Here is a 23,656-nt window from a genome sequence, read left to right on the forward strand (position 1 = left end):
ATGACCAATTAACCTACCAATCAATATGTCTTTGGACCGTGGGAGGAGTTGGGAGCACCTCGAGAAAACCCACGCGGTCACAGGGAGAACATACAAACTCCTTATAGGCAGCAGCGGGAATTGAACCCAGGTTGCCAGTACTGTAAAGCATTCTGCTAACCACTACACTACCGTGCGTTAATAGATAGTAAATTCTTATTCAGTCCTCCCAGTCCAACATCACCCACACCCCAAATAATCTCTCTAACCAGGGACACCAGGACCAATCATGCTGGTTTATCCTTCAACTATTCTGGGATACAACAGCTCCAGGGTCTGGGAAATGAAAGGGGTAAGCATAGCCAAAACTTCCACTCCCAGTAGTGATCCAATGGCAGCTGTCATGAAACACAAGGACGCAAGGCCAGGGCAGGAGACAATCCACCAGCACTATAGAGTCATATAGCATGGAATAGGTCCTTCGGCCCAACTGGTTCATGCCAGCCTACATAAAGGAGTTCAGGACACAGAACAAGAGCAGCTGTTCATTTTTGTAAACACTCACGTACACAAATGCATACTGCATACGTGACATAACTCAATCCCAATTTATACACTCAGTGCCTATGTAGTGATGGCCAGAGGTGTTGGAAGCCTCTTCTACACCCCTGTGTCATTGAAGTTCAGTCCAACAACTACAGCAGTCTCAAATTGTGACTCCTGTTGCCACAAGCTTCTGCAGAGTTTCTGCATTTGCTTAGATTCGGGGTAGTGTGCCCACCTGTGGTTTGTTATTCCACAAATAAAATGCACGAGAGCTTGCGAGAGGACCAGTGTGGAGCCCTGGATATTTGGGCTGATTGTCTGTTGTCAGATTAATCATTGCTGAGGATCCCTACCACCCATCCACAGTCTCTGACACCGTCAGGGAGGAGGTACAGGAGCATCAGGACTAGGACTGCCAGAACGGGTAACAATTTCTTCCCTCAGGCTGTGAGACTAATGAATACCCTGCCACCACCGAGGTCTCGTCACTACGACAGTGAGCTGTTTACTGTTTACCAGTGCTGCACATTTCACATGCATGTATTTTATTAACTTATCTCTGGTAATATTTTGTGTTAAGTGCTGTATGTGAGATATATATGTGTTGTGGGTGCACCATTGTCTGCAGGAACATTGTTTTGTGGGTTGCATATTTGTACAGTCAGATGACAATAAGCTTGAAATTGAACTTGAATCTGTCAAGTGTGTGAGACAGAAGTCAATTCAAATCAAAGTCAAATTTATTGCCATGTGTGTACGTAAAGTGAGGTACAAGTACAACAAAAATTATGCTTGCAGTATCAGCACAGAGCAGCACACAAAATGCTGGAGGAACTCAAGGCGCATGGTGAAGGGTCTTGGCCCAAACTGCCGACTTTTTATTCCTCTCCATAGATGCTGCCTGTCCTGCTGATTTCCTCCAGCATTTTGTGTGTGCGTTACTCTGGATTTCCAGCAAGTGCAGAATCTCTTGTGTTGCAGACAACACACAGAAGTGTTAATAACGTCCACTTGACATTCTCTCCCCTTTGGATATGTTTTATCGCAGGAGTTGTTCGGCCCCAGACCGCAGCCAGCTGCCCCGTAGGAGAGCAGCCATATGGCGAGCCTCAGCTGAAGAAGGCAGAGTCCCTATCAGAAGCAAAGGTAAGTGAGTCTGCAAACAGCAGCACAGTGGACAAAATCTGGCTGCTGGGGAATCAGTCAGGATTTTCTCCCCTCCTTGTTTGTTTATCTGCACGGTATTTTCTCTGGCTGGGATTGGAGCTGCAAGGTGGTGAGTAATCACTTATTCTTGTAGAAGATTTGTATCTGTTGAAATTCCTTTTGACAAACTGACAGGTGTGACCAATCCAATTTACATTGCATTTCACTCCATTGTGAGACTGATGTCGAGGTACTTAAAGCTATTAACTGCCTACTTGCAGAGTGTGCAGCGAATGCATTTACCTGGTGAATTTGTCATCTTGAATGTACCAATCACCCTAAACATGATGACTGTAGAGCACACAGGCAGGTCATAGTAGCTGTTTAACAGATGTATCCAGTTACCATGTAAATAGGAGATAATAAGATAATGAAGCTTACCCCTCAGTTCCTGTACTGTCCCTTTTTAGATCGTGACATTCCTTCATTGGCTAACATACCTCACTGTGACTCAGAAGAGATGCTGCAGAGGTGGATTGCTTTGCTAACAATATTCAGCATTCTAGCGAAGGAGACTACGATTAACAGTCTCCTCGAGGGTGATGCTATGTAAACCCTGGAGCTTCATGGTAGCAGATTTACTCTAACCTAGGTTTAAATGTCTTCAAAGTTCAAAGTAAAAGTTATTGTCTGAGTACATACATGTCATCACATAGATGCCTGAGATTATTTTTCCCGCGAGCAGATGCAGCAAATCTAGAGAATAGTAACTGTAAACAGGATCAATGAAAGGACAAGAGCATAGAAGACAGGAAATTGTGCAAAAGAAACTATGAATAAATAATGAGAGCATGAAACAACAACATAACAAGTCCTTAAAGTGAGGTCATTGGTTGTGGGAAACATTTCAATAGAGGAGTTTATCTTCTTTTGTTCAAGAGCCTGATGACTGAGGGGTAGTAACTGTTCTTGAACATGGTGGTCTGAGTCCTGAGGCACTTGTACCTTTTGCCTGACGGCAGCAGCAAGAAAAGAGCCTGGCCTGGGTGGAGAGAAACTTTATTGACGGATGCTGCTTTCATACAACAGCACTTCATGTGGATGTGCTCAATGGTTGGGAGGACTTTACTCGTGATTTACTAGGCCAAGTCCACTACCTTTTGTAGGATTTTATGTTCTAAGGCATTGGTATTCACATACCTATATCTTGTTGTCTATGGAAACCCATGCTTGTTGAATTGAACTGACTTTATTTTTTACATCCTTCACATACAGGAGGAGTAAAAATATTTACATTACATCTACGTCTAAACGTGCAATCATAGTAATTCATTATAACTTATAATAAATAGAACAGTCAATGCAACATAGAAATACACTCAAATCAATGTGATTTAATCAGCCTGGTGGCCTGCAGGAAGAAGCTGTCCCACAGCCTGTTGGTCCTGGCTTTTATGCCACGGTACCGTTTCCTGGATAGTAGCAGCTGGAATAGATTGTGGTTGGGGTGACTTGGGTCCCCAATGATCCTACGGGCCCTTTTTACACACCTGTCTTTGTAAATGTCCTGAATCATGGGAAGTTCACAACTACAGATGCGCTGGGCTGTCCGCACCACTCTCTGCAGAGTCCTGCGATTGAGGGAAGTCCAGTTCCCGTACCAGGCAGTGATGCAGCCAGTCAGGATGCTCTCAATTGTGCCCCTGTAGAAAGTTCTTAGGATTTGGGGGCCCATACCAAACTTCCTCAACCATCTGAGGTGAAGTTTATAATTGGAACAGTATTCCATTTTCCTTGCTGGGATGTCCTTTAATAATCTCCTCATGCGTGTAAGCCAAAGTGCAATATTTATTGCATAATCAGAATCAGAACCAGGTTTCAGCATATGTCCTGAGATTTGTAGACTCTGCGGCAGCAAAACAATGCAATACATAATATTAGAGAGAAAAGCTGAATTACAGTGTGTGTGTGTGTGTGTGTGTGTGTGTGTGTGTGTGTGTGTGTGTGTGTGTGTGTGTGCATGTATATATATATATATTCCAATGACAGTACGTGTGTCATATTTAGTACTTAACTAGCCATACAGTTTTGTGAGTTCAAATAATACTAGAGCTAGAAATTTGTGAAGTTCAAAGTAAATTTATTATCAAAGTAGGTACATGTCATCATATACTACCCAAGTTCAGATTCTTGAAGGCATTCACATCACAGTAGGACAAAGAAATGCAGTAGAATCATTGCAGAAAAACACACAAAGCCTGACAAAAACCCATGTGCAAAAGAAGACAAACTGCACAAACACAAAGTAATAATAATAATAAATAAATCCAAAATGACATGCAAATCGCCCTGAACGAAGATAACATTAGACAGCAAATTTTTTCAAAAGTTTTGCTTACTCAAAAATTTTTTTTGTTTATGATAGACCATTTGAAGCCGAACACAAACATAATTTCAGACTACTTGTATCACGTAGGCACATGGAGAAACAAAAAATTAACTTGTATTGAATATAATGTGTTTAACTGCATAATGGTGCTAACAGTTCACAACAGATCACCTAAGCTAAAAACGTTTTGTTGATGATTTTCATTTGCACTCAGGGTTTAAGACTTCTTGCTTAAGTGTCCAATAATAATCAACCATCGTTGATCGATTCCGGTTGCCCTGATACCTCGTTTCTCCATTACCACACTGTCCTGGTGAAACCTTGCACGATGCTCGTCACTGACAACACCAAGATTTGCAGGGAAGATTTCTGAATAGGAATGCAAAAAATGAATTTTTAGTGACATTTTGCACACCATGGTTTCATGATTCCATGAATTATGAATTGAAATAACAAATATAAATATTTTTAAATGGTGCATTAAAGGGAAATTTCATGATGGTTTTCATGATCAGCAGCCCAAAAGCCATAAGGTACACCCAAAAGTATTCAGGAAGCAAAATCTTTGTTGTCCAATGTAATCTATTAACCTTTTTCCTGCCCCCGACCCACCATGGCTCCAGTTCCAGTTAACATGGACAGTCTGAGAGGGGTAAATGTATTTTGAATGATGTAGAGCCAATAGTCTTTGATTGCATTTCAGAGGATCCTTTGCCTCAAGTATAAAAGCCTATTGCCTATCTGTTCGTGATCAAAATGTAGTACTGGAAAGGGGAGAGTTGTTGGGAGGTGGGGGTGAAAAGTCATGGAATAGTTGTACCTGGGCTATTACTGAGATGAAATGAGTACTTGGACTCTGAATTTCCTCTACAGAAAACAGAAAAACATCAGAGCGTTCAATGAGGCAGTCAGTGTTTGTAGAAAGGAATTAATTAACAGCCAGGGAGAAGGTCCTCTGCCCACACTGGAAGGCGAATAGAACAGCAATCAATGAGAAATAGAAGAAAGGGAACGGGAGAGAGAGCAAGACTACACTGGACACATATATGCACACACCTGCATGCATATATCCGTGTGTGTACGTACACACACACACACACACACACACACACACACAATCATATAGGGATGAAGTTACCAGATTTGCATCCAAAGTCAAGGACTATTTGTCTGGAAATGTGAATTTGAATTGCACCATGGCAACTACGGAATTTTTGAACTAAATAAAATCAGCAAATTTAGTATTGGTAAAGGAAACTACTATTTTGCATACGTGTTACAACTAGTTTACTAATGTCCTTAAGTCTGTATACTGAGCGTGTGACTCCAGACGCAAGAGCAATGTGGTCAGCAATCTATTGCTCTTTGAAATGGCTTTGCAGACGGGAGAGAAGGGATAATAGAGGCTGGACATGCCAACATCGTTCATGTCTCATGAGCAGAGTAGGAAAAATTGAACACTCCTGAACTTGAGCATTCACTCCTGAACGTGCGCATAATGGTGGTATGTCATATCTCTGTGCCTTGTTACACTGACCACGCTGTAGGAATAATTGCCAATATGAAGATACACAGAGAACTACCAAAGGATCAGTAACGCATCCCGTCACTCATCAACCCCTCTCTCTCTCAACTCCACATTTCATCACCATACATTAATTTAAACCCACACTGCTTTCTCTTTGTTGAAAAAGGTGATTCACATGTTCACACCATTTGCTGATGTATTTTTAGGTCTTCCCTATCTCTTTGATCTTCTCAAAGGAATTCCTGATCTTGTACCCACCGCTTGACTTGAGCAGGGTTTCATTTATTGATTCAGTCCAGGATTGTTCCCTTCTCACACTAATACATCAACGCCTGAAATGCAGTCATGATCTTCAACATTCTCCTCCAGAATCTCCACGTGCACTTCTGAATCGATACTCTATTTTTATAAGATATCTTTTGGAACTATATACTGAAACTCCCCAACTCTGAAAAATTGTTGTGAATTTAGTCACTGTTAAAAACAACGTCTTCTCTGAGAATCATCACCTTGTCACGGTGGAGAGGCTTGAGAGTTCCTGAGATCCCAAGAGCGATGCTGCCTGGAGTTTAGCTCCTGCTGGGGTCTCCCATGGTGGTAATGTCAAGGGGGAGGCTCCAGACATTGAGCAACCCAACCAAGACCTCAACGCGACCAAGACACATCACAACAAAGGCGGAGGAAGGCTGCAGCAGTGAGGGGTCCCCAGTCACCTTGCATTCCACGCCCTGGACCCTGATCCTGATCTGTCAAGGACTGTGTGGTAGCTGGCCGTGCATCAGCCACCCCATGTTAAACAAAGTCACCTATGAGCATTCTCCATTAAGGATAGAATATATAGATCCCAGATCATCATCTTCAGCCACCAGAGGACCCACCAGTAGATAACCCCTTAGGAGAACATCATACTTAAGTAATCACACTATTGAAACTATTATTACAATATCTCTCATTTTCAAATGTAGGATTAGCACAGGGACTTTATCAAGTTGTTTAACTTAAATAACCACTTGCATTGTGCATTTCTATTTTTTACCTCTATTCATCAGCAGATCTAGGTTAGGAAATTCACTACGCAACTCGTAATTAATCAAAGTTCGCACTTTATTGTCTCTGCACAAACAACAATGTAACTATGTTGACCCCAGGCCAACAACGGAACATGAATTGTACTGTCCCCTCAGACAACTTTTCCGATTTATAACACTGAAATAGGGATCTCCCTTGGCCAGATAGTCAATCCTTTCTTCTCCCAGCTCCTGGTGTAGAGGTTCTTCCTCGCGATAGTGAGTCTCTTGAGAGAGTTATCGCTGTTAGCGCACTCGAAGTGTCCACTTTTACACTCATTCCTTACCAATCCAAATATTGCATTCTAGTGTCTTTGGCTGTAGGTCATATGTCTGATCTTTAATGCCTTTTCATTGGCTCTGCGGTAGGCCAGCATCCGCTTACTGCCCTCTCCCCAGCAAGTGACATTCAGTAATTTATGGCTCTTTGTTCTCTTCAAATCACTCCAGGCAGGCACAGACCCCAACATTCACAAACCTGCATGTTATATTATATCAAAGTACACCTCATAAATAATTTCTCCTTTGGAAATTATCTCTAGTTCAGCAGATTACCTGAAGCACCACTGTGTCTACTTTAAAACACAGAAGCCAAGCAACATCGGCGGGAGGAGTAGATGGCAGTGCACCACGCATGCGCAGCTCTCCGGTGAAAAATGATATCGTATCTGTTAAATAGGGGCTGTGGACAATTCTGATTTGATGGAGATGGACGTGAAAGCACAGAAGAACATCCGGAGAAATTTCTGAAACGCCCGTTCGCTGCTGTCGTTACTGAGTGGTCGGGAATCTTTCGGAGGGTAGGCCTCAAAATCCCCGGCCTTGCCTGTTCTTGGCGACTGAGAAGGAGGTCAAATCATTCGGCAGAGATGCCGCTCAGTACTCGGTGTCGGAGAGCTGATCAGAGCTCGAAGTTTTCGGATGACTCAGAGTCGGATTGTGGTCGGCATGGCAGGGAGAGTTTTTCTTCCTTTTCCCATCTGCGTGAGATGTGGGACACTTGAGAGACTTTGAACTTTACTGTGCTCATGGACTTCTTCATCAAGTTATGGTATTGTTGCACTGTTGTAACTATATGTTATAATTATGTGGTTTTGTCAGTTTTTCCAGTCTTGGTCTGTCCTGTGTTTTGTGATATCACACCAGAGGAAATAATGTATCATTTCTTAATGCATGCATTACTAAATGACAATAAAAAGGGACTACATGTCTTCATAATCTAAACTTCATCTCACAATATAGAGGATGTAAAACAGTTCCACAAAAAGACAGACTCCATCTCCAAGCACATGACAGGAACAAAGACAATTGATCTGTCTACTTCCACTGTCCTTGACCCAATTGGATTTGATGTTTTCTAAATCCATCATGGCCAACAATTTCACCTCTCAAATCCCTCCTCAAGATTTAGCTGAAGTAAATACAATTGTATCCTGAGAAATAAAAATGAAAACTTTAAAGCAGAACATTTCATCTACCAACCCATTGCAAGGTTTCTAGTCCTGCAGGTCCCAGTTCTTCAAGTACTCTGCCAAGTGCTTTTTAATTAAGATGAGAGCATTAGCTTCTTCCTCCCTTGTAGTCAGTGAGCTCAGACACAGATCTCAGTCTAGCAAAAACTATTTTCCTCCTTTTCCTTTCCAATTCTTTGACCAATTATTTTAAAAATACTTTCAATTTTTGGACACTTAGGCAGAGAGAAGTACATCCTTCTTACAAACATTTGTATTTACTCTATCCAAGCTCTCGTTTTTTTTCTTCATCTTAACCCCTCTTCCTCAACTTTAGTTTACTCAAACTTGCCACAAAGCCACAAATCTCCAAACTTATTAAAATCCTCATAAGTCTCTCTGCATTCTCCCAGGTACAATCATTTATTTTCTTGTAACAGAATTAAATACACTACTCCAGCTGTGGCCTACCTATTGCCAGACATTGTGGAGATATAATGTCCCTAAAACCTTCTTCCACACCATAACTGATAAAGCATCAAATGTGCTTTTTCCCCAGGTTGGAAATGTCAAAGATTGGAAGGCATAAGTTTGAGATAAGAGGGCAAAAGTTTAAAGGGGATTTGTAATGCAAGTCTCTTGTACACAGAGAATGGTAGGTGCCTGGAAAGTGTTGCCATAAGAAGTGGGGGAAGTAGATTTGACAGCAACATTTAAGGGGCACTTGGGCAGACGTATGAACTGACAGGGAGTGGAAGGAAATGGGACGTATATATGTCGATGTGATGAGTTTGATATGCATACTACCCATCACAGGCTGTTGTACTCTATACTCTTCAGTACTTTTCGAATCAATGGACATGTTATATTTCATCAAGGAGGCTTGGACTAGATGCTTGAATTCTTTCCTCTGTCCGTCTTGAAATCATATTCTCAGAAAGTGCTGGAAACACAATTAAATTATGTAATTATTGCGTAAGCTGTGTGACTATTGCCAATTCTGTTTCTTATGTTGTGACGCTAACTGATGTAATGGTGTCAGGACTGTTGCACCATCTGACAAAATCTTGCACAGAACTGCATCGCGTATATCATATAGAATGTAAATTTTACTTTTTTTTCAGATTTCATCACCTTTGGAATTGCCTCCACGTTTTTTTTTGACCCGTTGCAAACCATTTGCATCCACATTCAGTCCAAGATAAATTTACTTTAGAACGAACGAATAATTGGTTACTTTGAGCATTATATTCTGTTCTCCTGTTAGTCAGAACACTTTCAGTATTCAGAATCGCTCTTTAGTACTTTTGGCTATTAGTATGTAATTTTGATTGCATAGACAATCTTGGAGCATCTTGTCCGCTGCAGAGAAAATTTTTCATTGTTGATTTCAAATCACAAAGTGATTTTATACAAGTATAACGATTGCTGGATAATTCTTCATATTCTACATTCATCGATAGATATATTCATGACAGATCTAGTTTGATGAAATTTGGCTTCTGCCAATTCTGCTTATAGATCTTTGGAAATGGACAGAGGTTGCTCAATAAACATAGGAGACTCTACAGATGCTGGCGATCTTCAGCAACAGACAGAAAATGCTGGAGGAAGTCAGCCAGCATCTAAAGAGGGTAACAAGCAGTCGTCATTTCAGGCCAAGACCCTTCATCAGGACTGGAAAGGAAGGGGGCAGAAGCCGGAGGGGGAGGGGATGGAGTACAAGCTGGCAGGTGATAGGTGAGACCAAGTGTAGAGGAAGGGTGGTTGGTGGGGGAGGGGGTATAAAGTAAGAAGCTGGGATGGGATAGGTAGAAGAAATAAAGGGGATAAGAAGAAGGAATGTGATTGGTGAGGACAGTCATCCATGGAGGAAGGGAAAGAGGAGGCAAACCAGAGGGAGGTGATGGGCAGGTGAGGGGAAGAGAAAGGGTGAGAGGGTAACCAGAATGGAGAATGGAAAAAGAGAGAAGGAAGTTACTTCTTGTTGTCAATGACCTCGAGATCACCACACAGCCAACTAATTTTGTGGACTTTAGGTTTTGCACAGTCATCCTAATGTTGTCTCTACAAAAACTCCATTCTGTTCTCATTTATCCCGCCCTTCCTCCACCTGGAGTGGACGTGGAACCGGCTGAGGCTTCCAGTAGGTTGGTTTCATACGTGACTTGATATGAATATAGGCAGTTCACCCTGTACTAACCATATGCACCATTTCTGCATAGTATGTCTATGTGTGAATTCAAAGCATTCTTGCTGAGAAATTCACTCCAATATAGCTTCACCTCTCCTAGCCAACCATTCCCTAATGATATTGGTCATGTTACAAAGATTAACACTCTAGTATTAATTCTCAACAGTAATGATCATTTAGGCACAGAGAATGTTTGTATTTGCTGGTAAGTACCTTAATTAGCTCAGTTCTCAAGCATGTGAATATACACAACTGAATACCTGTGTAAGCTTTCCCTGACCCTCCATGAAAAGTCAATGAAGAGAAAATGTAATACCAGAGAAATGGAATCTGTGCTCACCAGGCATTCTTCTTGAACCTGATGTAATCTCCACATTTCTTAAATAGGCTTCATCCATTTCAGTGATTGGTGGTCTCCAAAGAGTTGCCGTTGCCTGTTCTCTCAAAATTCTTCATCCTTATTCCTTTCCTTTATCAGATCAATTGTGATGTTGCAGTTTGGTTGGTTCAAGGTCATCTGACTGACCTGGTCAACTTTCCATGGGACATAGCCAAAGGCTACATGCAATATTGCTTTCAGGTTCTCCCTTCAGCCTTGTGACCTAGGTAATGCCTTTTGTTCCATACAACTCAGAATGGTTGAAATCAGTTCAACCAGGTCAGCCAAGTACTAAACCCAAATGACTGAGGCTATGTCAACACTACGCCGGATAATTTTGAAAACAAAGATTTTTCTCTTCGTTTTGACCCTCCGTCCACATTGAAACGGTGTTTTCATCCCCTGAAAACAGAGCTTTTCTGAAACACTCTCCAGAGTGTGTAAACTTGAAAACGATTGTTGCGCATTGTAGTGTTGATGGGGTAAATGGAGAGATTTAAAAACGCTGTCATGACAACACCACAACAACAATGCTTTTTCTGCTTCTGCTTGGTACTGCGCAAGCACTGCCAGGCGGCTGTTATAACGCACAGTCAGTGTGAACAGTGTGAGAGTTAAATTGTAAAGTGAGCTTTTTTGACTATTTAAAAACGCTGTCATGACGTGCTGGAACAGATGGCGGCAGTGCGGCATTTCATTGTTTTCTTGAACTCAACCCCCCACACAACCTAACAATTTCAGAACAGACGGCAACAAAACTGAAGCCAGAAGAGTTAGAAATGTACTCACCAAATACTTTGACCCATAGCTTACTGAATAAATAAGTGTATTCACTTTGCCCTGTTTTCTGTCCTTGCTCGTATGGAGGTGGTTTACCTATTTATGCAAGTACTTCTCTGACAATAGATGTGTAACAGCCTAATGTAACATTGTATGGTAATACAAGATAACGCTGATGCAGACATGTTTTATACATTTAACAAGGTGCTTTATTAAAGCAACAGAGTTAGTCAGTTTTTCAATGTTCATCGTCAGCTGGTCATACAGTTCAGTATTTGTTGTTTATTTAGTTTTAAGTCCTTCTGCGCGAGAGCCAACAGCAGTTCCTTTAATATTTTTCTAGTCTATAACTGGACAAACGCGCACCAAATATACTGTTTCCTCTTTGCTTGTTTCCTGTGTGTCCTGCGCATGCCCAGTAGGAGGAGATTCGCCCAAATATCCGTTCCAATGTGGACAGAGATATTTTGAAAAATGCTTGGTGTGGACACCTGTTGTTTTTACTCGAAACCGGCATTTTCAAAATTCTCCAGTCTAGTGTGCACGTAGCCTAAGTCACAGGGTGTTCCTTCTGCAAACTTACCATTTTACATAATAAACAGCTTCTTATCTGAGAATGGCTTCAGGTTTAGCAGATCATCAGCAGAAACTCCTTGTATCCACATTCAATTCCTTTGATTAAGTTATCCCGGAGCCAGAATCAGTTCACCACAAAATGGTGCTTGCAAGGACAGTCTCACAAAATGGCTGCCTCCATTGCTGCCAACACAAGGGAAGTCTGGTTCTGTCTGTTTCACCACTCTTGCCTCATTCCTGTTCACTGATTTGTAGATTGTCGTTCCTTCTGACCAACAGTCTACTTATATAATCATCTGCAACCATCCATTTGTTGATCTTTGTAACCAAAAAGATTATTTATCCTGTTTGTCCTAAAGTCCTCAGTACCGTACTTGAACGGAACCTGGACCTTAGCACTCAGATCTGCAGCTGGATCTTCAACTTCCTCACAGACAGGACCCAGGCTGTAAAAATAGGGACAAGCTCTCCTCTACAATCACTCTGAGCATCGGTGTCCCACAACGCTGTGTACTCAGCCCCCTGCTGTACTCACTGTACACCCATGATTGTGTAGCCAAGTTTCTATCGAACTCAATATATAAGTTTGCTGATGACACCGCAATTGTAGGCCGTATCTCGGGTAATGATGAGTTTGAGTACAGAGAGGAAATTAAGAACCTGGTGGCATGGTGCGAAGAAAATAACCTATCTCTCAATGTCAGCAAGACGAAGGAATTGATTGTTGACTTCAGAAGGAGTAGCGGACCGCACGACCCTATTTACATTGGTGGTGCACAAGTGGAACAGGTCAAAAGCTATAAGTTCCTCGGGGTCAATGTCACAAATGACCTGACTTGGTCCAACCAAGCAGAGTCTACTGCCAAGAAGGCCCACCAGCGCCTTTACTTCCTGAGAAAACTAAAGAATTTTGGCCTGTCCCCTAAAACCCTCACTAATTTTTATAGATGCACCATAGAAAGCATTCTTCTAGGGTGCATCACAACCTGGTATGGAAGTTGTCCTGTCCAAGACCAGAAGAAGCTGCAGAAGATTGTGAACACAGCCCAGCACATCACACAAACCAATCTTCCGTCCTTGGACTCACTTTACACCGCACGCTGTCGGAGCAGTGCTGCCAGGATAATCAAGGACACGACCCACCCAGCCAACACACTTTTCATCCCCCTTCCCTCCGGGAGAAGGCTCAGGAGCTTGAAGACTCATACGGCCAGATTTGGGAACAGCTTCTTTCTAACTGTGATAAGACTACTAAACGGATCCTGACCCAGATCTGGGTCGTACCCTCAAAATATCCGGACCTGCCTCTCGGTTTTTTTTGCACTACCTTACTTCCCCTTTTCTATTTTCTATTTATGATTTATAATTTAAATTTTTACTATTTACTATCAATTTGTACTCCAGGGAGTGCGAAGCGCAGAATCAAATATCGCTGTGATGATTGTACGCTCTAGTTTCAATTGTTTGGCAACAATAGAGTAAAGTAAAGTAAAGAATGTTTTTCATATTCAGTATACTCTTTGTTAATGGTACGTGACGGAATTTGTTTAAGTATGAATCTTTTGCTACGACTAATCTCTCACTGCCACATCAGTTCTCTGCCAACACTTTGACCATTCACCAGGGCTTTGTTTTGAAGTCATCCTGCTTTCCACCATTGCTGCTAATGACATGAGTAGTATATAAGCCCATGTCATCGTTGTTCAAACAGGCTCTAATACTGAGGTGACTTTGCTGCAGATTACATCTGTGAAAATCTCATTACTGAAGTTGCTTAGTCTTAGAGTTAGACAGCGTGGAAACAGCCCTTCAACCCAGCTGTTCCGTACCGACTTAGATGTCCATCTAAGTTAGTCCCACTTGCCCCACATCTCTCTAAACCATTCATGTGTGTACACATTTGACTATGACATATGTTTTATCAGCCAACTCAATATTCTGCATTTGTTTGAGCATAAACTGGAAACTGGACTGCATTTGGCTTTGGAGCAGAGGTTGCTTAGATTAACAATGTTAGCTTCTGACTTGCATGCTGAGGATATTTTCCTTCTTTCTGAACATTTTAATATTTTGATGGTTTAAATTAATCTTTATGTTTCCATTGCATCCATTAAAATATTCACACTCGTCTTTGGAGTACAAAATATTGGTTGTTGCTGTTTATAGCCTGCAACCATTTAAATACTGACTCATGTAAGCTAATTACTTTGTATGTTGTTCTGACATAATTTATTGCTGGAAATTCCAGAGCGTACATTTCAGCAGACAAATCAATTTATAAGAAATACTGATCAGGCATTGTAAGTGTTTACTTCATTAATAAAATACCAGTTGTTAGTTTGAAATACCAGCTATTCTGCAGTATCTGAGAGAGAAAGGGGTACTGAAATAATTGCACTTATAGTCTTCAGATTCTGCTTTGGAATTGCAGGCTTCACCAATACTCTTGTAACTATTTATTATGCTTGTATCTCACCAGGTATTAAGCCTTTAGTCCTTTTTCAATGTTATCTCCACAGATACCGCCGATTTTTCATGTGTAAGAATGTGTGTGTTTTCAACTTCAATTGAGTTTGCTCTTCATTTGTATGATAAACAAATGTGCCACATGCAGAAACATTGAAAGTGAAGTGCTAAGACATATCCTCCAAGATAAAATTGGTGGCTGACAATGTTAACTGCTTGTAACACACTACAATTTCTGACACCCTTGGATGAAAATGATTCTCTGGCTTCTGATGAAGTTCACTAAATAGCATGCCTTTTAATCTTTAGGAAATCATAACCACTCCAAATGAGAATGGCCTTGTGCGAATCAGGAGTCTTGATAAAAGCAAAGCAAATCCGATTGACCTCATCCCAGTGCAGCCAACATTGGGAACCATGAGGACAGCCATGGACCTGATCCCTAAGGTCACTGTGGTCAATTTGGTTCCCTTTTAACTGGTGATGGGTTGAATTCCACTGCTTTATGTAAGCCTCAAGTTATTCCCTGAACTATAAGTTACCAGACGAATGTGTTGCCATTGTATATTTGGAAAATGATTCAACAAAGCCATGAATTCCAATTGTTAGAGTACAGATTCACCATTGGGATTGATAGGAAGTGTGATGTAACATCAATTTGTTGTGGTATACACTCACTCTTTCTTCGGTTTTTATCCGTGACTTGAGTTCCCAGAAGCAGCCACTTGTGGGTGCAGATGTTGCTATGGCAACAATTGAAACCTTGATTTCCCATTGTCATCTTAGCATTGCTTACCACCACACTGCCGCTTTTAGAATCTGTTTGTTTTATAATTTCTCCTCAAAAGAAAAGTGGCTTAACCGAGCTGCTAAAAGGACTGTAAAGGGAAAGAGTGAAGTATGAAGCTGAGCAGAGGCTTAGAGATCATTTTCAAATAAGTTAGGTTCTGCAGCCTTTTGTTTCCCCAAATAATTTTTAAGTATCAGGAAGAAATTAATGTTTCGATTTACTTGTGATTCACTCTTATCTCCGAGTGGTAGACAGGCAGTAAACCTTTGATGTGTTAATAACGATTAACATAAGTATATTGTAAAGTCTATTACATGTTGCATTAAATAAACAGGTTCACTTTATTCCAACAGATTTGGAACATAAAAGTAAGGAAGTCTTACTGTACACATACAGAGCTTTGGCAAGACCAAGAGTCCTGTTCGCAGCTTTGATCTAAGGAATGCAGTGCACTATAGGTTCACTAGATTTCTTCCTGGATTCAGGAGACTGGTATTTTAAGGGACATTGACAAACTTGTAATATAGTTGCTGAAATTTAGAAAAATGAGAGGTGTGATCTCATTGAGACAATGGCTGTGAGAGTTTGCTTCCTGTGGCTGGATAATCAAGAACATGGGGCAAAGATTTAGGAGAAAAGGGTTGTTGTCTAGGACAAGGATGAAGAAGAATCTTTACTCACAACACTGGAGGAACTCAGCAGGTCGGGCAGCATCCGTGGAAACGATCAGTCAACGTTTCTGGCTGGAACCCTTCATCAGGACTGAAGAGGGAAGGGGCAAAGGCCCTATAAACAAGGTGGGAGGAGGGGTGGGAAGGAGAAGGCTGGTCACCAACCTACCAGCCTTCTCCTTCCCACCCTCACTCCACCTTCTTTATAGGGCCTCTGCCCCTTCCCTCTTCAGTCCTGATGAAGGGTTCCAGCCAGAAACGTTGACTGATCGTTTCCACGGATGCTGCCCGACCTGCTGAGTTCCTCCAGCGTGTTGTGAGTGTTGCTTTGACCCCAGCATCTGCAGAGCGTTTTGCGAAAAAGAATCTTTACTTAGAAGGTTGAGAACCTTCTGAAAGTTTGTATTAAAAAGGTGAATGGTACTTAGTCATTGAATCTGTTGAAGAGTAAAATCAATGGGTCCTTTAGAACAATGAAATCAAATAATCGTGGGCTCAGGTGGGAAAATATGACATGGGATGGCTTCATAGAATGAATAGAACAGTCAGGAGGGATTAATTAGAAACATTGGTTAGAGCAGCTGTTCCCGACTAGGCATCAATGGACCGGTTGCTTGATGGCATGAAAAAGGTTGAGTTAGTGCATCAGGGAGAACTACCTGGTCTTGTTTGAAATAATGACTTGGGATCTTTTGTGTCTTAGAGGGAAGATGGGGATCAGACTAACTTTCCATCTCAAAGTGCAGCAAATCCTTTAGTATTGCACTAACAGTACTAGTCTTTACTACATGATCAAGACCTTGAAATTGGTTCTGAACTAAACAGGATTAGAATTTTGTATTCTGTCATTAATGCTAACTACACAAAATTGACAGCAGCAGCAGTTTTGTACCCTTGTTTCCTTTGATTTCAAGAGAACTGAATTTTGTTAGCATAATATGAAGTACAGTTACTTTGACATTGTGAATTTAATGAGCATAATCAAAGACACATTTCCTTAAGTGTATCAAGGTGCACAATTAAAAAGTTCTGTAAAAGAATTAGTGTTTGAATTTGAAATACAGGTTATACTGAGCATTTGCCTTAACCAGACTGAAAATGTGAGGACGAACCAATTTAACAGTAATGTTCTCATGGGGACAGCACTCTGTCTTTCTCAATAAATGACAGTGGTGCTGAGATATAGCTGCCCAAATCTATGTTCACTAAATCATTATTGATGACAGATTCTACAATCAACTGGTGGAATAGGCAGGTCAGCAAGAATATCTTCATCATACAGATGCGTCCCTGTGAATTTTGAAATTGCGAAGATGTTTTTTTTTTGTGCTGCAGTTTAACACTCTAGTATTAAGTGTTAAGTCTTGTGCAACTCTAAACTTGTAGATGTATTGAATACTAGCTGTGATTCATAGTGGTTTCACATCAAAGAGTTGTATTCTTCAAATGAATAGGGATTAGAGAAAGGGGATTGATTGGGGAGTTTCTCAGCCCTTGTTTTAATTAAGGGTAAAAATTGTCCTCTATTTTATCCGCTAAAATTGCAATACCTGTATATGCAAGTTGACACTCTTCTGAAAGTTTCTTCCATTGAAGCCAATGCATTTTCCATTTAAAATATTCTTAAAGATGTAAGTATAGGACTGAATGTGCTACTATTTCCAAATTTATCAAATGTCTGGAGAGAACACAGGTGATCTCCTTGTCTCCTGCGTCCCACACATTCAAGGTGTCTCTGAGTGGTGGCTAGTGCACTGCCTACTTCATATTGAAGAAGGAATCCTAACATAGAGTTCAACAGAAAACTATTTCCAGGAAGTGATCCATACTCTTGATCACTTCCGTGGTGAACCAATACTTGTGCTCATTTCCAAAGTGGGCATTGCTTTTACCAAGTTAACCAGCAGAGAATGGAAATTTGTATATCAATCATTTGTTTCGTGATGGCTACAAATTTCAACTATAAAACAATGTGCCTAGAATTTATACTGCCATTTTCTAAACTCTTCTACCACATCCCTAAATTGCACAACTAACAACAAGCATGAAGAGTTTATAGATTCATCACCACTAAGTTAATTCCCTTTGTTGCTTCTTCTTCCATTATCTCCAAACCAACAACCTTCTTTTCAAAGCACCCTTGTTTTTTTCCCCCTGTCTCCTCCCTTCTTCAAATTACCCACAGGTTCTATTAGACCTTATATTTGGCCTCTGAATTCCCCTAATTGTTCTTGTTTCCTGAATGACATTCTTGCATTCTGTTTAACTACTGTAGTATCTGTTTGAAGCTCATTAAACAGAGATTTAAATTTTGAAAATAAATAAATAGGAAAAAGCAGGTTCAAAATTCAAAGTAAATTAATTATCAAAGTACATATATATCACCACATACAACCATGAGGTTCATTTTTCTGTGGACATACTCAATAAATCTATAGAATAATAACCATAGCAGAATCAATGGGAACATTTCAATGATGGGGCAAGTAGAGTTGAGTGAAGTAATCACCTTTGATTCAAGGGCCCAATAGTTGAGGGGTAGTAACTATTCCTGGACCTAGTGGTTTGAGTCCTGAGGCTCCTGTACCTCCTTCCTGATGGCAGCAGCAAGAAGAGAGCATGATCTGGGTGGTGGGGTCCCTGGTGATAGGTGCTGCTTTCCAGCAACAACATGTCATGTAGACGTGCTCAACGGTGGGGAGGGAATTACCTGTGATTGACTGGGCTGTATCCACTACTTGTTGTAGAATTTTCCATTCAAGGGCATTGGTGTTTCCATACCAGGCAGTGAAACTGCATACTGTGCATACTATGAAGCGTGAGTCATAAGTATAAAGTGAGTAGAGCAGGGGGCTAAGCCCACAGCCTTGTGGTGTACCTGTGCTGATGGAGATTGTGGAGGAGATATCATTCCCAATCCAACTGGCAGAGGTCTGCAAGTGAGGAAATTAAGAATCCAATTGCACAAGGAGGTATTGAGGCCAAAGTCTTGGAGCTTATTGATTAGTTTTGAGGGGTTGATGGTATTGAATGCTGAGATGTAGTCAGTAAAGACTATCCTGATGTATGCATCTTTGCTGTCCAGATGTTCTCGGGTTGAGTGAAGAGGCATCTGCTGTGGATCAATTGCTCTGGTAGGCAAATTGGAGCAGATCCAATTCACTCCTCAGGCAGGAGCTGATATGTTTCATCACCAACCTCTCAAAACACTTCATCACTGTGGATGTAAGTGCTATTGCGTGATAATCATTGAGCAGGTCACCATGCCCTTCTTGGGCACTGGTATAGCTGACGCCTGCTTGAAGCAGATGGTACCTCAGACTGGCGAAGCGAAGGCTGAAGATCTCAGTGAACACTCCAGCCAGTTTATCAGCACGGTTGTTTAATACTTAACCAGGTACCCTGTCTGGGCAGGATGCCTTTAGCTGGTTCACCCTCCTGAAGGCTGCTTGCACATCAACCTCAGAGGCTGAAATCACCGGATCATTGGGGGTGTGGGAGTTTGTGATGAGTCCTCCATGTTTTGACAGTGAAAGCGAGCACAGAAGGCATTAAGCTCGCAATCAAGCCCTGCCACAACTGCTGAGCATCCTTCGTTAATTCAAATTTGGTCCAGAATTGCCACTTCGCCCATGGGATGGCTTTCCGGAGATCATAACTGGACCACATGCACAATGAATATATTATAGATTTTTTTTCTTACAAATAGTCTATTCATACTTGAGAATGTTGAAATTTTACTAGCTTTAGCATTTTGCTTGCTGTGGCTGGAGGAACAACCAACAAGCTGAATTCTAAATTACCTCACTTTGTGGGTCATCAGTGAAACTTTACTAGCTTTGACAATTTGCTTGATGTGCCTGGAACACTGAATACTGGAATACAAGTCGACTAAATTCTAAATTACTGTATTTTGTGGGTCATCATTGTGGGTTTCGTACCAGCTTTGTTTCTTTACCACAAGAACTTGAATTACTGCCAGTCCAGCAACATCAACTTATGCATTTATGTGGGCCTGCTGTTCAAACAAGGAAGCTTCATACTGCATGCAAAATACTGGAGGAATTTAGCAGGTCAGGCAGCATCTACGACAAGGAATAAAGTGTCAACATTTTGAGCCAAGACCCTTGACCAACACAGGAAAGAAATGGTCAAGAAGCCAGAATAAGAAGGTGGGGTGAGGTGAAGAAGGTGATAGATGAAGCCATGTTGGGGGGGGGGGGGGCGAGGTAGGTGAGTGGAGGAGGGGAATGAAGTGAGAAGCTGGCAGGTGATAGGTGAAAAAGGCAAAGGGCTGAAGAAGAAGGAATTTGATAGGAGAGAAGAGAGCAACTGCAACCAGCATTACTTAAAGATGACTTTAAACATTTGTGTAGCCCTAGAAAAGAAAATTTCTGAAAGAAATTCCATGCATATGTGCCAGAGGAATGATTTAGACATAGAGGGAATCATGGAAGTTGTGGTGTTTTCTTATCCCTCTAAGCAATAGAGCTTGCAGGTTTTGGAGGTGGTTTCAGAATAGCACATAGGAAGTCACCAGGCCATCCACAGAGTATCAGCAAGCCTCAAACTGTCGCCATCAGGCAGTTCTGGGTGGTGGTGGGCAGCTGAGGAGTTAGGAGGGAAGTCTGAATTAGGCCATAGGCTTTGGTCAGTGGGGAAGATGACCAGAAACTGAGAACCAGAGCCAGAGAGGGCAATCTGTGGTAATCTGAGGTAGTCTCACTCTAGGAGATAGCCAGAGGTCAACAGCAAGAGAGTTGAGGATTGCAAGGTTACAAGATGCCAGAGAGCAGAAAAAGAGAGGAATAACAAAACAATTGCAAGGAAAAGGGTTGAGCTGAAGTAAGGAGCTGAGGGAAACCATTGAGGGTAGTTGTCAATTGAACAAGGCAGCTAGGGGAGGGGGAGGGAACTGTGTGGCAACTGGTGTGTGATGTTTAAAGAATTCTCACACAGACACCTTCATCCTTGAGTCCTCAATTGTCTCCAGTGCTCCTGATGCGGCTTCCTCTACATTGGTGAGACCCGTCATAAATTGGGGGACAGTTTTGTCGAGCAACTCCACACCATTTGTCATATGCGAGATTTCCCGATAGCCAAATATTTTAACTCTCATTCCCATTCCAACGTATAGGTCCGTGGAGCAGCAACACCTTATATCCAATCTAGGCATCCTTCAACCTAATGGCATGCATAATCGATTTTTCCTTCTGGTAAATTAATTCCCCTCTCCCCCTCTATTCCCCACTCTGACCTTTTACCTCTTCTCACCTGCCTCTGGATCCACTCTCCTCTCCTATCAGATTCCTTCTTCTCCCTTCTTGACCTTTCCCACCCACCTGGCTTCATCTTTCACCTTTCAGCTCGCCTTCTTCCCCTCCCCCCAACTTTTTTATTCTAGCATTTTCCCCCTTCCCTCTTCATCCTGAAGAAGAGTCTTGGCCCAAAATGTCAAGTGTCTATTCACTTCCGTAGATGCTGTCTGACCTTCTGAATTCTTCCAGCATTTTGTGTCTATGTCTTTGTCTCTGAAGGACTACCTAGTAAGAGTGATCATGATGGGACTCTTTTTCCCATTTGGTGCCAAGGGATTACCAAATAGGGATGGGATCCTTACTAGCAATTTAACTTTGCAATAGGCAATTTTCAAGATGTAATAGATGGTCACGATTGTCAAGTGTGGCTGCATCATGTCAACCCATCCCTCCATTTAGTTGGCTCAGTAGTGTTCTGTGTCTGACCATTTCCTTCCGCGATATCATATGCTGCTGTAAAATAATTCAGCATTACTGTTGAAGACTTAACAACCTCCAGATTCCTGGAGGATGTGACATCTTAAGGTTAGATTTTTGCCACTGAATTCTAACCTGTTCCCATTCCATTTCTTTTGCATTCCTTTATCCAGAACCCAGAGACAGTTTTTAACTGGCTTAGTGAATTTCAACTCCAGCAGTATGCTGCTAACTTTATCAATGCTGGCTATGACATTCCAACTATCAGCCGCATGACCCCTGAGGTAAGTCTGCAAACAGCAGGAGGTAAAAGTGACTGAGTGAGGTGCCTTTGTATGACATTGGCCTCCAAATACTGCATGTGTTTGAACAAAATTGCTTTGCCTACTCTCTGAGTAATGGTGAATTGGCTAAAATGGCAGACAAAACCATTTCATACAAACTTATTAATGCTTATCCACTAATGTGCACATCAAAGTTTGCGCATTAGACGCTATATGAGAAGTACTCAACTGCAAACTCATTGTGTATCACCTGAATAGTGAAAGTGCTTGAACCGAAAGCTGTTCCTGAACAGTTACGAGGGAAACTATGGGCTCCACACACCATAAGATGCTAAAGAAACAATATCCAGTTCCCAGCATTAATTCATTTACCTGTATGTAATTGTACTGAAGACGACTTTTTGATTCTTGATGCAGTTCTTTTGTCATAAATTATATCATTGACTGCTACATAATTTTACATCCTATTTTCTCTCAAGCTCTTTCCTAACATTCATGCAGATTGATGGACACTTATTGGTCTCTGCCAGTGACTGTCAACTCCACAGGCTATTCACAGATTCTCCCAATTCCATTGCATTTGAATCTAGCATTATTGGCCTGCAAATCAAAAATAAAGTTCTTTCATGAAATTTATTGCTTTTGTCCATTTTCTTACCATTAAGAATGTCCAAATTTTTATCATCTCTAGGTTGGCAATTATGATTACATGATTATATATCCATTAAAAAAAAGAAAAACACAATTTAAAGGATAATACGAAGAATGGTAGATTTTGGTATGATAGTGTAGTGGTTAAGTCATAGAAACATACATAGAAACATAGAAAATAGATGCAGGAGTAGGCCATTCGGCCCTTCGAGCCTGCACCACCATTTATTATGATCATGGCTGATCATCCAACTCAGAACCCTGCACCAGCCTTCCCTCCATACCCCCTGATCCCCGTAGCCACAAGGGCCATATCTAACTCCCTCTTAAATATAGCCAATGAACTGGCCTCAACTGTTTCCTGTGGCAGAGAATTCCACAGATTCACCACTCTATGTGTGAAGAAGTTTTTCCTAATCTCAGTCCTAAAAGGCTTCCCCTTTATCCTCAAACTGTGACCCCTCGTTCTGGACTTCCTCAACATCGGGAACAATCTTCCTGCATCTAGCCTGTCCAATCCCTTTAGGATTTTATACGTTTCAATCAGATCCCCCCTCAATCTTCTAAATTCCAATGAGTACAAGCCCAGTTCATCCAGTCTTTCTTCATATGAAAGTCCTGCCATCCCAGGAATCAATCTGGTGAACCTTCTTTGTACTCCCTCTATGGCAAGGATGTCTTTCCTCAGATTAGGGGACCAAAACTGCACACAATACTCCAGGTGTGGTCTCACCAAGGCCTTGTACAACTGCAGTAGTCCCTCCCTGCTCCTGTACTCGAATCCTCTCGCTATAAATGCCAGCATACCATTCGCCTTTTTCACCGCCTACTGTACCTGCATGCCCACTTTCAATGACTGGTGTATAATGACACCCAGGTCTCGTTGCACCTCCCCTTTTCCTAATTGGCCACCATTCAGATAATAATCTGTTTTCCTATTTTTGCCACCAAAGTGGATAACTTCACATTTATCCACATTAAATTGCATCTGCCATGAATTTGCCCACTCACCCAACCTATCCAA

At 41.5% G+C, this 23,656-nt stretch overlaps 1 protein-coding gene across 4 annotated transcripts in view; it reads left to right on the forward strand.

Moving 5' to 3' along the window:
* caskin1 (CASK interacting protein 1) overlaps nucleotides 1-23,656 on the forward strand; it is a 732,522-nt gene that overhangs the window by 668,051 nt on the left and 40,815 nt on the right. For 3 of the 4 annotated variants that reach the window (XM_072269050.1, XM_072269053.1, XM_072269052.1), the window contains 2 exons: nucleotides 1,574-1,671; nucleotides 21,871-21,981. In XM_072269050.1, coding sequence (XP_072125151.1) covers nucleotides 1,574-1,671; nucleotides 21,871-21,981 — 209 coding nt within the window. The remainder of the gene's footprint in view (nucleotides 1-1,573; nucleotides 1,672-21,870; nucleotides 21,982-23,656) is intronic. The other variant, XM_072269054.1, reaches the window with a different exon arrangement.

This window comes from Mobula birostris, chromosome 9 (assembly GCF_030028105.1).
Source record: "Mobula birostris isolate sMobBir1 chromosome 9, sMobBir1.hap1, whole genome shotgun sequence".
NCBI lineage: Eukaryota > Metazoa > Chordata > Chondrichthyes > Myliobatiformes > Myliobatidae > Mobula > Mobula birostris.